Source organism: Chiloscyllium plagiosum, unplaced genomic scaffold (genome assembly GCF_037043375.1).
Source record: "Chiloscyllium plagiosum isolate Xiang-an unplaced genomic scaffold, Cpla_swu_hap1 HiC_scaffold_19, whole genome shotgun sequence".
Lineage (NCBI taxonomy): Eukaryota > Metazoa > Chordata > Chondrichthyes > Orectolobiformes > Hemiscylliidae > Chiloscyllium > Chiloscyllium plagiosum.
The window spans coordinates 47363879-47377365 of NW_028270157.1; the positions used below are offsets into that span (position 1 = coordinate 47363879).

Below are 13487 nucleotides of genomic sequence, written 5' to 3' on the forward strand. Positions count from 1 at the left end.
TTGCCCCAAGCAAAGGTCACAGCCAATTAATGTCTGAACTCCACCAGGGTCATCTAGGGGTTTCAAAAATGAAGATGTTGGCAAGACTTTTCATCTAGTGGCCAGGATTGGATGCCGACATCGCTACATTGGTGGGGCAGTGCCCAGTATGCCAACAAGGGCAAAAATTACAGGCAGCAGCTCCCCCATATTTGTGGGAATGGCCGAGTAAACCCTAAACTTGGTTACATGTCAACTCTGCCGGTCCTTTCATGGGCTATATGTTTTTAGTCATTGTGGACGCTCATTCAAAATGGTTAGACATGCATAGAGTTAATTCGTCAACATGGGGACAATAACTGAAAAGTTGTTTCTTTTGCAATACATGGACTCCTGGAAGGGTTGGTGACAGACAAAGGACCATCATTTACCAGCAGGGAATCCGAGTATTTCCTAAAGTCGAATGGTATTCGAAATGTAATGATTGGTCCATACTATCCATTGTACAATGGTCCTGCGAAAAGAGCAGCTCAAACTTTGAAGGCAGGCTTAAAGAAACAGCCTACAAATTCACTTCATACCAAACTGTCCTGTTACTTGTTAGATTATAGGATGATCTCTCATGCAACTAAACGGACAGCTCCAGCAGAGTTGCTAATGGGGAGAAGACTTCATGCTAGGTTAAATCTGATGCAGTGGGGGGAGCGGAAAGAGAGAGAAACAGCATCAGGAACACCAATGCCGGACACAAGATTTCTGTAAGCTAGACAAGCAGTTTACTTCAGAGGATGAGGTTCGGTGTTGACATCATGGGAATGGCCCCACATGGGCAAGAGGGAGGTCAAAGGGAGGTCTGGTCCCATGATGTACAAAGTTTGGGTAGGAGAGACAGTCCTGAACAAGCACCATGTGAAAGCTACAACCTCATGAATGAGGTAAGAGTAAAACATACCTGGTTCCTCAAAACAAGTGCAACACCATCAGAACCCGTGGGTTCTCCCACTCTCCCTAGTATCAACGAAACCTCCAAGGATGAGATGGGCACAGATGTTGCACCCCTTGATGCCTTTACTGTCTAAAGAGGATGAACTTTGGCAGAGACATTTTGAGCACAAAAGATCGGCTACGGTCCAGTACATATCGCCAATTTTTGAGGCAGTCAGAGGAACCAGACCTGGTGCAAAAATGCCCCAGGAGAAACTATAGAAAAAAAGAATGTGTCTATATTCCAGGACTTAGAAGGGAAGGAATGTAGTGATTGAAACAAGGTCATCCAGGTAGATCTCATAGAATATAAGTTTCCTGATTGGACCAGGGAGTCTTGGCTGACAGATATAAATAGGAGTGTCAGGAATTCTGTTCACTTCTAGGAGCCAGCTCTGAACTAGCTGGGTCAGTGTCATGTACTATGCACGTGTAAATAAAGTGTGACTTTGTGATGGGATACTGGCCTTCGTGGGGTTTTCACATTCTACCTCCGTTCTCACATGATCCATTTTACTTCTCCTCTCAAATGTTTTCTTCTACCTTTCTTACAGGTTGTTTTCTTCTTCTCACACATCCTCTTCTATCCCTCCACATATTGATTCCAATCTGGATAGTGTTTCATGAAAAGAGGTCATTTGTAGTTCACTGTGGACATTCGCGATTTTTTTAAAAACAAGGTTGTAAAACAGTGGTAACTGCTTGCTTTGGGATTGGTCCCTACTGGTGCTGTTTTGAACAGTCATTGGCTTGGAGAGGTGCTTGTTTCATTTGATTCACTTGGAAAGCTAGCTAAGAACAAGTTGATCTGGAGGAAAGCCTGCTAAGAACAATTTGGAGGAAAGCTTACTAAGAAAATTTACGTAGCTCATTTACAAAGTGAACACCCTCTTGTTGAGTACAGGGTGAAAGCTATTTGATTTTTTTAAAATGACAAATATTTCATATTACGCTATGACTCATGGATTAACAGGACTAGAGTGATAGTACACTCCTCCAGCCTTGATTGTAACATTTCTTTAGATTTTTAATACCAATCCTGTGTCTCAATGATCAGAATTAGACACAATACCAAAGTTTTGGTTTGATCAGAAAACGACATAATTTTGATCTTGAATTTATTTGACATTCATCTTCCGGCAATTTATTATGGATGCTCGACATGATTTAGACGTGTTAAATGATATGTATAATAAAATTCCTTATATTTTTATGATTACATTCTTAACTATGCCAATGCCTTTTTTTTTTTCCTTTCTGAAACATTTTACATTTGGTTGCATGAACTTTCAACTCCGATTGGGCTACCTGTTGCAAGGGCATGTGAGCTCACCAGGCTGTATGGACAACTACTCATGGTGAGGGCCGCTGCCACCCTGTCTGCTTTAAGTCGAGACATCTATAGATCTCACTTGGTCTAATGTGATAGAGGAAAATTATTTTCTGAGGTCTCTAGTAATTTGCAAGATATAGTATATTGTATCTTTGTAACTGGTTACAGATTACAATGATGTAATTGGAATTATTACAGAGACTACAAGGACAATCAGGTGTTATATCTCATTCATTTGAGATCCTTAGCTATTATGTTCATATAATGTCATCTTGTGCCCAGAATGTTCTGCTGGGCTTCAAGACTTAATTGCCATACAATTTGATGTTATACTTGTTCATACATTTGAAATGTGCCAAGAACGTAAATATGTGGAAAACCTTATTCCATCCAGTGGAAGTATCTCTGAAACTTCGGTCTTGCCTTGATACTTAGCTTCAGGACAGGAACTTTTGGCCAATGAGTACAATAATCACTTGCTCAACATACCTAAAGAGATCATATCTCATAATGGGCTGTAGTACACAGCCAGATCTTTTAAAACATATGCGCAGAGTGGGGCATAAAGCATGTGACATCTTGCCATATTATCTCAGATCCAGTAATTAATTTGGGATAGCATTAGGAGACATAAGGACAAATTTCAGTTAATTAGGGTGGAGCAGCATGGATTTTTGAACAGAAATCAAGTTTACCCAACTTGTTAGGAGTTCTTTGAGGAAGTAACAGAGAAGGTTAAATGAGAAGGTTGCGTCCTGTCATTCTCAACACTTATGGGCTACACAAGTTTCTCCTTTTCTTTTCTGTGAAGGCTTCTCATGATTTTGAAAACTATCAGTTTGCTTCTTTTTGCCAAAGTGAATAATCCTAATCTCTGCAATCTAACTTGAGAACTGAAATTTCCTATCACTGGAACAATTTTTCGTAAACCTTTCTTACACTCTTTTCAATGGTAGTATGATAGTATGGCACTCAACTGTATCCAATACTCCAGCTCAGGGATAACAAATATCTTCTTTAAGTTTAGCTGTTGCAGACTAATTTCTCCTGGAATGAGACATGGGCAGGGAATTAATGTGATGAAAGTAGTTGACACAGCTATAAGTAGTGGTCCAGGTGGGGGATAGCTGATTAGTTGTCCTGAGTGATTGAGTAGGAAGCACAGAAGGCAAAAAGGACTAATTGTTTGGGGAATTGTGATTCAGGGCCATTACAGGCACTTATCCAGTACAGACTGAACAGACTTGTAATCATGGCAACCTGCATTTGAAATGCATGCAGTGCCCAACTGTGTAAGATACGAATCCTGGTGACAAACAATCTTGACCATATCACTGGTCATTATACATATTTTTTTGAACAGAACCCCTGACATGCCTTTTTTTTTTTTCTCTCTTTTTTATTTTTTTATTTTTCTTTTTTTGTTTTACCCCCCACACTACCACCTAACTGCAGTAGTGCTTTTTTTTTTCACTGGTCATTATATATTGATCGTACTCATTTGTGTGAAGTAGTAATAATCACTAGAAACTTTGGAAGTCATACCTGCAAACCACAATTCACAAAGTCAATGCAAGATCCTACAGATTGCACAAGAGTATGGAGTTGATTTCTTCTCTCCTTGAACTGTATTTGCCAACATACTCTTATATGCAATGCTGCCTTTCTTGGGTGATGTGAGGCATGGAAGCGGTTTGGCAAGATTTTACTAATCCTACCACACTAATAATAGAAGATTATATTTGTATGGTATGGCTTGTGCCCCACACAGGTTCATTTAGAACTGTGTTCAACCACAGCAAGGGATATCATCACTGTGACCTGCTACAAAGACAGAGAGAAATGGCAAAAGAATGGATGTGGCAGCCAGCCCAAGACCAGCAATGGCTGCTGAACAGCTTCCACATCTGGCATCATAGCTGAAGATACCCTTAGACAACAGACAAGGTAGAGGATGGTCTGGAATCTGTTGTCCTCGATGTTACTTCCTCCAGTTAAGTATGCTGCATTCCTGATGCATATTGCAGATGTTCTGGAACACCATCACAGAACTATGCCAACTGCTGCAGCAGGACCAGAAAGGATAAGAGGCTAACATGGTAGCTGTCAAGGTGACAGTTGCATTAAATGTTTATGCAACTTGCTCCTTTAAAGGGTCTACAGAGGACCTGTATGGGATCTCTCAATCTCCAATTCACAAATGTATCAAAGTTATTATTGGTGATATTTGTGCCAGATCACATTGCTTCATCTCATTTCCCCAGACCAATGTTGCAGCATAGGCTGTAGACATTGCCAATATAAGTGGCTTTTCCCACGTGTAGGTTGTTATAGATTGCACACTCAACACATTATGTTATATCATAATAAAGCAGACTTCATCAACAGTAAAGGGTTCAATTTCACCAATGTATAAGTCATTTGGAAAGACAGGGTTTGATTAGGAGCAGTCAGCACAGCTTTGTACATGGGAGATCATGCCTCACCATTTATTAGAGCTTTTTTGATGAAGTGACCAGGACGATTGATGAGGTCAGGGCAGTGGACGTGGTCTATATGGATTTCAGTAAGACCTTTGATAAGGTTTCACATGGTAGGCTGCTCTGGAAGGTTAGATTGCATGGAATCAAGGGGGGCCTGTCAAATTGGATACACGATTGGCTTGACATTAGAAAGCAGAGGGTAATAGTGGAAGGATGCTTGTCGGACTGCAGGCCCCCGGGGTGGGTGCTGGGCCCATTGCTGTATGTTATCTATATCAATGATTTGGATGAGAATGTTCAAGGCATGATTAGTAAGTTTGCTGACACTAAAATAGACGGTATTGTGGACAGTGAGGAAGGTTCTCAGAAACTACAGCAGGACCTTGATCAGCTGGGGAGTGGGCCGAGAAACGGCAAATGGAGTTTAATGTAGACAAGTGTGACGTTTTGAATTTTGGAAAGTCAAATCAAGGCAGGAGTTTCATGGTGAATGGTAGGGCCTTAAGATATGTTGTGAAACAGAGAGACCTTGGAGTTCAAGTATACACAGTTCTCTGAAAGCAAAGTCACAGATAGGTAGGGCAGTGAAGAAGGCTTTTGGCATACTGGCCTTCCTCCATCAGGGCAATGAGTAATGAAGTTGGTAAGTAAAATTCCAGTTGTACAGGATGTTGGTGAGGGCGCACTTAGGGTACTGCATTCAGTTTTGGTCACCTTGCTATAAGAAGGATATTTTTAAACTGGAAAGGGTGCAGAAGAAACTTACAAGGATGTTGCCAGGACTCAATGGCCTAAGTTATAGGGAGAGGTTGAACATGCTAGGACCTTTTTCTTTTGACTTTAGGGGACTGAGGGGGGGGATCTTATAGAAGCGTATAAGATCATGACAGACATGGACAGGGTGAATGCACTCAGTCTTTTTCCCAGGGTGGGGATTCACGGACTAGAGGGCATCAGTTTCAAGTTAAAGGAAATAGAATAAAAGGAAACCTGAGGGGCATTTCTTTTATACAGAGGGAGGTACGCATATGGAATATTGCTGCTGGTAGAAATTGTTGAGGTGGGTACATTAGTAATACTTAAAAGGCATTTGGACAAATACGTGGATAGGAAAGGTTTAAAAGGATATGAGCCAAGTGCAAGGAAATGGTGTTAGCATAGGTGGACATTTTGGTCGGCATGCACCAGTTTGGGCCAAAGGAATGTCTCTGTGTTGTAGGGTAGAAACTGTTTCAAAGCCAGCTGGTGCATGTGTTCAGGCTTCTGTAACTTCTCCTTGATGGTAGAGGTTGCAGAAAAACATTGCCAGGTTGGGATGGATCTTTGAGTGTGCTGGCGGCCTTTCTTTGACAGCAGGCCTGGTAGATGGATTCTATAGATGGGAGGTTGGCCTTTGTGATTGTCCGGGCTGAGTTCACCACTCTCTGTAACTGTCTCCGATCTTGAATGGAACAGTTGCCATACCAGGTAATGATACATCCACACAGAATGCTCTCGATGACGCACGTATAAAAATTGGCAAGGGTATTTGCCATCATGCCAAATTTCCTCAGCTGCCTGAGGAAAAAGAGACGTTGTTGGGCCTTTGTAACCAGTGCGTCCACATGAAGAGTCCAAGAAAGCTTGTTGTGGATGATCACTCCCACGAGCTTGACACTCTCCATTCGTTCCACCTCTGTGCTGTTAATGTGTGTGTGTGGGGGGGGGGGGGGGGGGGGGGGGGGGTCATGCGTAACATACCGCCAAAAGTCATTAATGAGTTCCTTGGTTTTGCTGGCATTGAGAGCTGGTTGTTCTCAGTGCACCATTTTTCCAGGTCTTCTACCCTCTGCCTGAAGTCTGTTTTATTGCCATCTGAGATTCGACCGACTATGGGGGTGTCATCAGCGAACTTGTAAGTGGCATTAGTTTGGTATTTGGCAATGCAGTCATTGGTATACAGTGAGTAGAGGGCTGAGTACGCACCCTTGGTGGGGGGGGGTCCAGTGTTGAGTGTTAGTGAGGATGAACTATTGTCCCCAATTTTCACTTCAATCAGCCTCTTCAGCTTTTATTTTATTTACTTGTTCAATGGACATCACTGGCTGGCATTTTTTTGTCCGCCCACAGTTGCCCTTGAGAAAGTGTGTCCTCTAGGTGGACCATCTACCCTCAAGGAGGGAATTCCAGGATTTTGACCCAGTGACAATGAAGGAACATTGATATATTTCCTAGTCAAGACGATGAGTGGCTTGGAGGGGAATTTACAGGTGGTGTTCCTCTGCATCTACTGCCCTTGACTTCTAAACGGAAGTGGTCATGGATTTGGAAGGAGTTGTCTCAAGATCTTTGATCAATTTCTGCAGTGTAACTTGTAGATTGTTATTGAGCATCAGTGGTGGAGGATGTGGATGCTTGGGGATCTGGTGCCAGTCAAGAGGCTGCTTTGTCCTGGATGGTGTCAAGCTTCCGGAGCGTGGTTGGAGCTGCACCCATCCAGGCAAGTTGGGAGTATTCCAGTACACTACTGATTTGTGCCTTGTAGATGGTGGACAGACTTAGGGGAGTCAGGAAGCGAGTTACTCGCTGCAGTTTTCCTAGCCTCTGACCGATCTATAGTCACTGTGTTATGTCGGGTTCAGTTGAGTTTCTGGTCAATGGTAGCACCAAGCATGCTGATTGTGAGGGAATTCAGTGATGCTAATACCATTGAATGTCCGGGGTGGTAATTAAGTTGTCTCTTATATGAGATGGTCATAGTCTAGCATTTGTGTGGCACAAATGTTACCTGCCACTAGTCAGCCCAATCCTGGATATTGTCCAGATCTTTTTGCATTTGAACATGCACTGCATCAATATCAGAGGAGTCATGAATGGTACTGAACATTGCACAATCATCAGCGAACATCCCACTTCCAATCTTGTAATGGAGGGAAGGTCATTAATTAAACAGTTGAATGGTTGGGCCTAGGATACTACCCTGAGGAACTCCTGCAGAGATATCCTGGAGCTGAGACAACTGACCTACAACAACCACAACCACCTTCCTATGTGCTAGGTCCGACTCCAAGCTGTGGAAAGTTTGCCCCTGATTCCCACTGATTTCAATCTTGCTCGGGCTCCTTGATGCCACACTCTTTCAAATGCAAACTTGATGTCAAGGGTTGCCGCTCACCTCACCTCTGGAATTCAGCTGTTCTGTCTATGTTTCCAATGCTGTAATGAGGTCAGAGGCTGAGTGGCTCTGGCACAACTCAAACTGGGAGTCAGAGAGCAGGTTATTGCTGAGCAGGTGCTGATTGATGGCACCCCTGCTAACATCTTTCATCACTTAACTAATGATTGAGAGGAGACTGATGAGGCTGTGACTGGCTGGGTTGGATTTCTCCTGGTTTGTGTGCACATGACATATCTTGCAATCTTCCAAATTGTCTGGAATGCCAGTGTTGTGACTGTACAGGAACAGCTTGGAAAGGGAAGTAGCAAATTCTGGAGCACAAGTTTTCAGCACTATTGCCGAGTGTTGTCAGGGCCCATAGCCTTTGCAGAATCCACTGCCTTCAACCGTTTCTTGATATCATGCGGAGTGGACTGAATTAGCTTAAGACTGCTATCTGTAATTATGGAGACCACTGAAGGAGGTCGAGATGGCTCATCCACTCGGCATTTCTGGTTGAAGATTGCTGCAAATGCTTCAGCCTTATCTTTGCACTGATGTGCTTGGCTCTTCTATCATTGAGGATGGGGATATTTTTGGAATCTCCTCCTCCAGTAAGTTGTTTAATTGCCCACCACCATTCATGACGATGTGACAGGACTGCAGGATCTGATCAGTTGGTTGTGGGATCTCTTGGCTGTGTCTATCACTTGCTGCTTATGCTGTTTGGCATGCAAGTAGCCCTGGATGGTAACTTCACCTTGTCGACATCTCATTTTCAGGTATGCCTCATGCTGTTCCTAGCATGCTCTGTTGCACTTCTCATTGAACCAGGGTTGATCCCTTGGATTGATGGTAATGGTTGAGTGGGAGATATACCGCTGGCCATGAGGTTGCAGATTGTGCTGGAGTACAGTTCTGCTGCTGTTGATGGCCCACAGCACCTCATGGATGCCCAGTCTTGAGCTACTAAATCTGTACAAAATCTGTCCCATTTAGCACAGTGATAGTGCCATACAACATGATGGAAAGTATTCTCAATGTGAAGTTGGGATTTCTTTTCCACGAGGACTAAGCGGTGGTCATTCTTACCGATATTATCATGGACAGATGCATCTGCAGCAGGTAGACTGATATGAATGATGTCAAATATGTTTTCCCACTTGTTGGTTCCCTCACCACCTGCCACTGGCCCAGTCTCGCAGCTATATCCTTCAGGACCCTATCAGCTCAATCAGTAGTGTGGCTACCAAGTCAGACATTGAAATCCTCAACCCAGAGTACATTTTGTGCCCTTGCCACCCTCAGTGCATTCCAATACTCCAGGTGTGGTCTCACTAATGCCTATTCAAGCTAATTCAACTGTCATTTCCAGAAATGCCCAACAAGCTACCTAATGAATGCCTTCTCTCCATTTAATCTGTCAGTTACAAATTGTTCCCTAAACTACTGAATACCTGATCACATTTTCTGCCCTCACCAACATCAGATTTCCTGACCATTTGCTTCTCCTAATTACAATTTCCTTAGAACTTCCAACTCAATCTGACTCCACTTTTGACCACCATCTGTTTGTCTCCGACTGCTGTCAGATTCTGTCCTTGACTGCCCCAAAACTGAATCCAGTTCTGTAACTAAGCTCTCCCTACAGCACCATGTACTGCAGGTTTCTCACATAAGGGGCTTTAGCATGCCACTCAGGCTGCCCGTGAGCATAAAATCAATAGAAAAAAAATTAAGTAACCCATCAATTAAAAACTGCAGGACATTTGGAAAGTCCATTCTTCTGGATTTTCTTCTGGACAGCAAAAAAGTACTCCCAAGATGTAATGCATCTCCAAGTTAAAATCCTAATTTCTTTCTCTATTCATTACTTGCTTTAAGAGCAAAAAAAAAACCCATAAGCCAACTCATTCGATAAAATGAAACTTGTAGATGATATTTGGAGGAATTAATATTACTTTTTTTTATCAAGGTAATTTACATTGGAATCTATACTGACATCCCACCATTTTCATCCTGCCATATTCAATATCATCTGGTCAGGCTTTATCTTTCAGGCTACAGCAACATCAAATTCACTTAAAAATAAGATCATTCGATAGAATCAACAAAAAGCAAGGACCTAAAGGCATTAAGTTATAAATTTTGGTCAGTTCAGGAGCATGAACAAAACTTCTGATGAATAGTTGGCATACTTTGGAGCATATTCAAATTTGGCAATTTCTATCCAAGTAATATTGTACTCACAAATTATGTTAGAAAGTAGGAATAGGTGAGGTGAAGGATGTTGTAGATTTGTAGGGGAGAGGGTGTTGTTTCTTAACCTCACCCTTTCAATCCCTGGGTTTTCTTGTGGACTTTGGAAGGATTCATGAGCCACCTTCGCCTTGAGAATCCCAAATAACCCATGGACAGGTTAAATCATATCTACATCTGCTTACAGCAAGTACAGGACTTGTTGTGAGTCTTAAAAATGGCATATTGTTTCAGAGATACGCATTTCTCTTTTGACTTGAAGCTTTCATATCAAACAGACTGCAGAGCACTTTGAGAAGCATATAAGGACAGGCAAGTATGTACAGAATACTTTGGTCCCTTTTAATTCATAAATAGGTATTAATAATAATGGAAAACAAGTAATAGCAAAGACTTTGAAGAAATGTTTGTATTGCCTTCTTAAGAGCAGAAACAAAATACATCCCGCACAAAGTAGAAAATTATGGGACAAATGGAAGAAGGAACTTAATACAATTACTATCACCAGAGAAAGAAGTACTAGGTAAACTAATGAAACTAAAGGTTGACAAGTCCTCTGAACTTCATGGCCCACATCCTACGGTTCAGAAAAAGTAACTGCAATGTTAACGAATGCATTAGTTGAAATCTTCCAAACTTCTGGAGATTCTGCAAAGATTCAACAAGAGTGGATTAAACCACAAACGTAACATGATTAAAAAAGGAAGAAGAAGAAAGCAGAAAACATTAGTCCAGGTAATCTAAAATCTATGACAAAAATGTTGTTGGAGGTAGTACATTAGCATGTATGGAGGTTTGGTTAATAGAAGGCAGATATTTTAGATAAGGGAAGGCTTTATCAGGATGGAACCTAGAATGAGTTGAGTGCTCAGGAATCAGAGTTGGGGGCCACAATTATTTGCAATATATTTAATAACTTGACTGAGAAAAATGAACATAAAATGCCCAAGTTTGTTGCTGATATAAAAATAAGTGACAAGTGATAAGAATGGCAAAGTCTGCAAAGAGATATAGACAGGTTAAGTGAGTGAGAATAAACTTGGCAGATGGAACATAATATGGGGAAAATGTGAGGTACTGCACATTGACAGAAGAATAGAGAAGCTGACTATTATTTAATGGAGAACAACAAATGGATTGTTGGCCTTTATTTCAAAGGAATGGAGTATAAAATAGGGAATTCTTGCTAAAATTATATAAGGCACCAGTCAGATCTCAGCTGGAATACTGTGAACAATTTTGGGCCACTTATCTGGCGCAGGATGCAGTCCAGCAAAGTTCACTAGGCTGACTCCTAGTGTGAAGGGACTACGAGAAGTGATTGAGTAGGTTGCGCCTGTACTCACTGGAGTTGAGAAGAATGAGAAGTGATCTTATTGAAACATCCAAAATTCTTAGGAGACTTGACAAGGTAGATGCAGGAAGTTTGTTACCCCTTTTAGGAGAGTCTAGAATGAAAGGACATAATCCCAGAATGATAAATTGCCCATTTAAGACAGAGATGAGGAGAAATTTCTTCTCTTAGAGGGTAGTGAGTATGTACCACTGAGGATTGTAGAGGCTGGATCATTAATTATATTCAAGGCTGAGACAGACAGCCAGGTAATCAAGGCTTTGGGGTAAAGGCAGAAAAGTGGAGTTGAGGATTATCAGATCAGTCAGATTGATGTGCAGAGCAGATTTGATGGTCTGACTGTTCTGCTTTTGTACCTATCTCTTATGGTCTTATGATAATTGGAAAATGCTAGGATACATTAATCAAGTAGCAGCAGGGCAGTTAGAAATCATATGTCAAGTCAACACAGTTATATAAAAGTGAAATTGTGCTTGACAAAATTATTAGAGTTCTTTGAGAATGTAACAAGCAAGGTGGATAAAGGAAGATCAAGAGGTGTAGTATATTTGGATTTACAAAAGGCATTCGATAAGGTGCCAGATAAAAACAAAATCCTGCACAAGATAAAGGTCAATGTTGGAGTCAATACATCAACCTGTCTCAAGGTTTTACTAACAAAAGTAGAGGATAAATGGATCATTTATAAACAATGGATCAGTGTTGGGGCTTCAGCTCTTTCCAATCTATATTAATGACATGAAGGTTGAGCATTGCAGCTAAATTTGCCAATGATGCAAAGATGGGTAGGAAAGCAAGTTTTAAGGAACACAAAGAATTTACAAGTGGATCTAAATTGGTTAAGTGAATGGGCCAAAATTTGGAATATTGAGAAAAATGTAGATAAATGTGAGGTAATAAAATTTGGCAGAATGTTGTATTACCAAAGTATCTTCATACATGAGTCATTAAAAGTTAATCTGCAGGTACAGACAGTAACTACAAAGGCAAATGGAATGTTAGCCTTTATAGCAAGAGAATAAAGTATGCAATCAGTGCACTATTTTTTATAACTGTACAGAGCATTAGTGAGACCACACCTAGGATACTGCATACAGTTTTGGTATCCTTTCTTTAAAAAAAAAGAGACAGAATTGTATTGGTGGCAGTTCAGAAAAAGAAGATGGCTTGGTAAAGTCATTGCAGTCTCACATTTTGAGGATTAGCAAATCCTTTTAGGTCAAACTGCATGATGTGATGTCTACAGACAACATGACCTCCCAGTTGTTTTTGTCCTCTGTTATCAACTTATTAGATGACAGTAAGCAGAAGAATCAGATGAAACCATTAATTTTGGATGAGCTAAGGCCTCGAGTCCTTTGAGAAGAGTAAAACTCCCGGAAGTGACAGCTTACCGGCCGAGTTGTATTCATCTCTGTGGGACTTGATTGGCCAGGGCCTGCTGATGGTGTACGACATTATGCTTCTGGCTGGTAACGTGTCCAAATCCATGAGGAAAGGCATCATCAACCTCATCTACAAGTGGAAGGGGGAGAGGGAGGAAATTAGAAATTGGTGACTGACCTCACTGCTGAACGTAGACTACAAAATTCTATCCAAGGTCCTCAGTAATCAGGTCAGGTCTGCCTTGGAGTTAGTGATTCACAGTGACCAGATCTATGCTGTACATGACAGGCTGAGAGCCTTGCGCTATTGCCTCTGTGCAAGGGGTGAACACCAGCTTCAGAGGAAAGCCTTTGACAGAATAATGCACACACATATGATGGATGCCTTCTCCAAAAAGGGAGTTGTATCCACAATTGGAAACAACTACTCTACACAAACATCAGTAGTGCAGTTTCAATCAACAGCTGGGAATCCAAAAGCTTTTCAGTCAAATCTGAAGCCAGATTCGACTGCCTTTCTCCCCGGTCTTGCTCATGTGCTGAATAAAGCCTTTTGCTGGGTAAATCAGGAAGG

At 41.6% G+C, this 13487-nt stretch overlaps 1 protein-coding gene across 21 annotated transcripts in view; it reads right to left on the bottom strand.

The window, feature by feature from the left end:
• LOC122559424 (calcium voltage-gated channel subunit alpha1 C) overlaps nucleotides 1-13487 on the bottom strand; it is a 1175809-nt gene that overhangs the window by 702891 nt on the left and 459431 nt on the right. Inside the window, exon 2 of one of the 21 annotated variants that reach the window (XM_087997312.1) lies at nucleotides 12923-13043. The exons of the other annotated variants lie outside the window; for them this stretch is intronic. Coding sequence (XP_087853438.1) covers nucleotides 12923-13043 — 121 coding nt within the window. The remainder of the gene's footprint in view (nucleotides 1-12922; nucleotides 13044-13487) is intronic. 21 annotated transcript variants of the gene reach the window in all.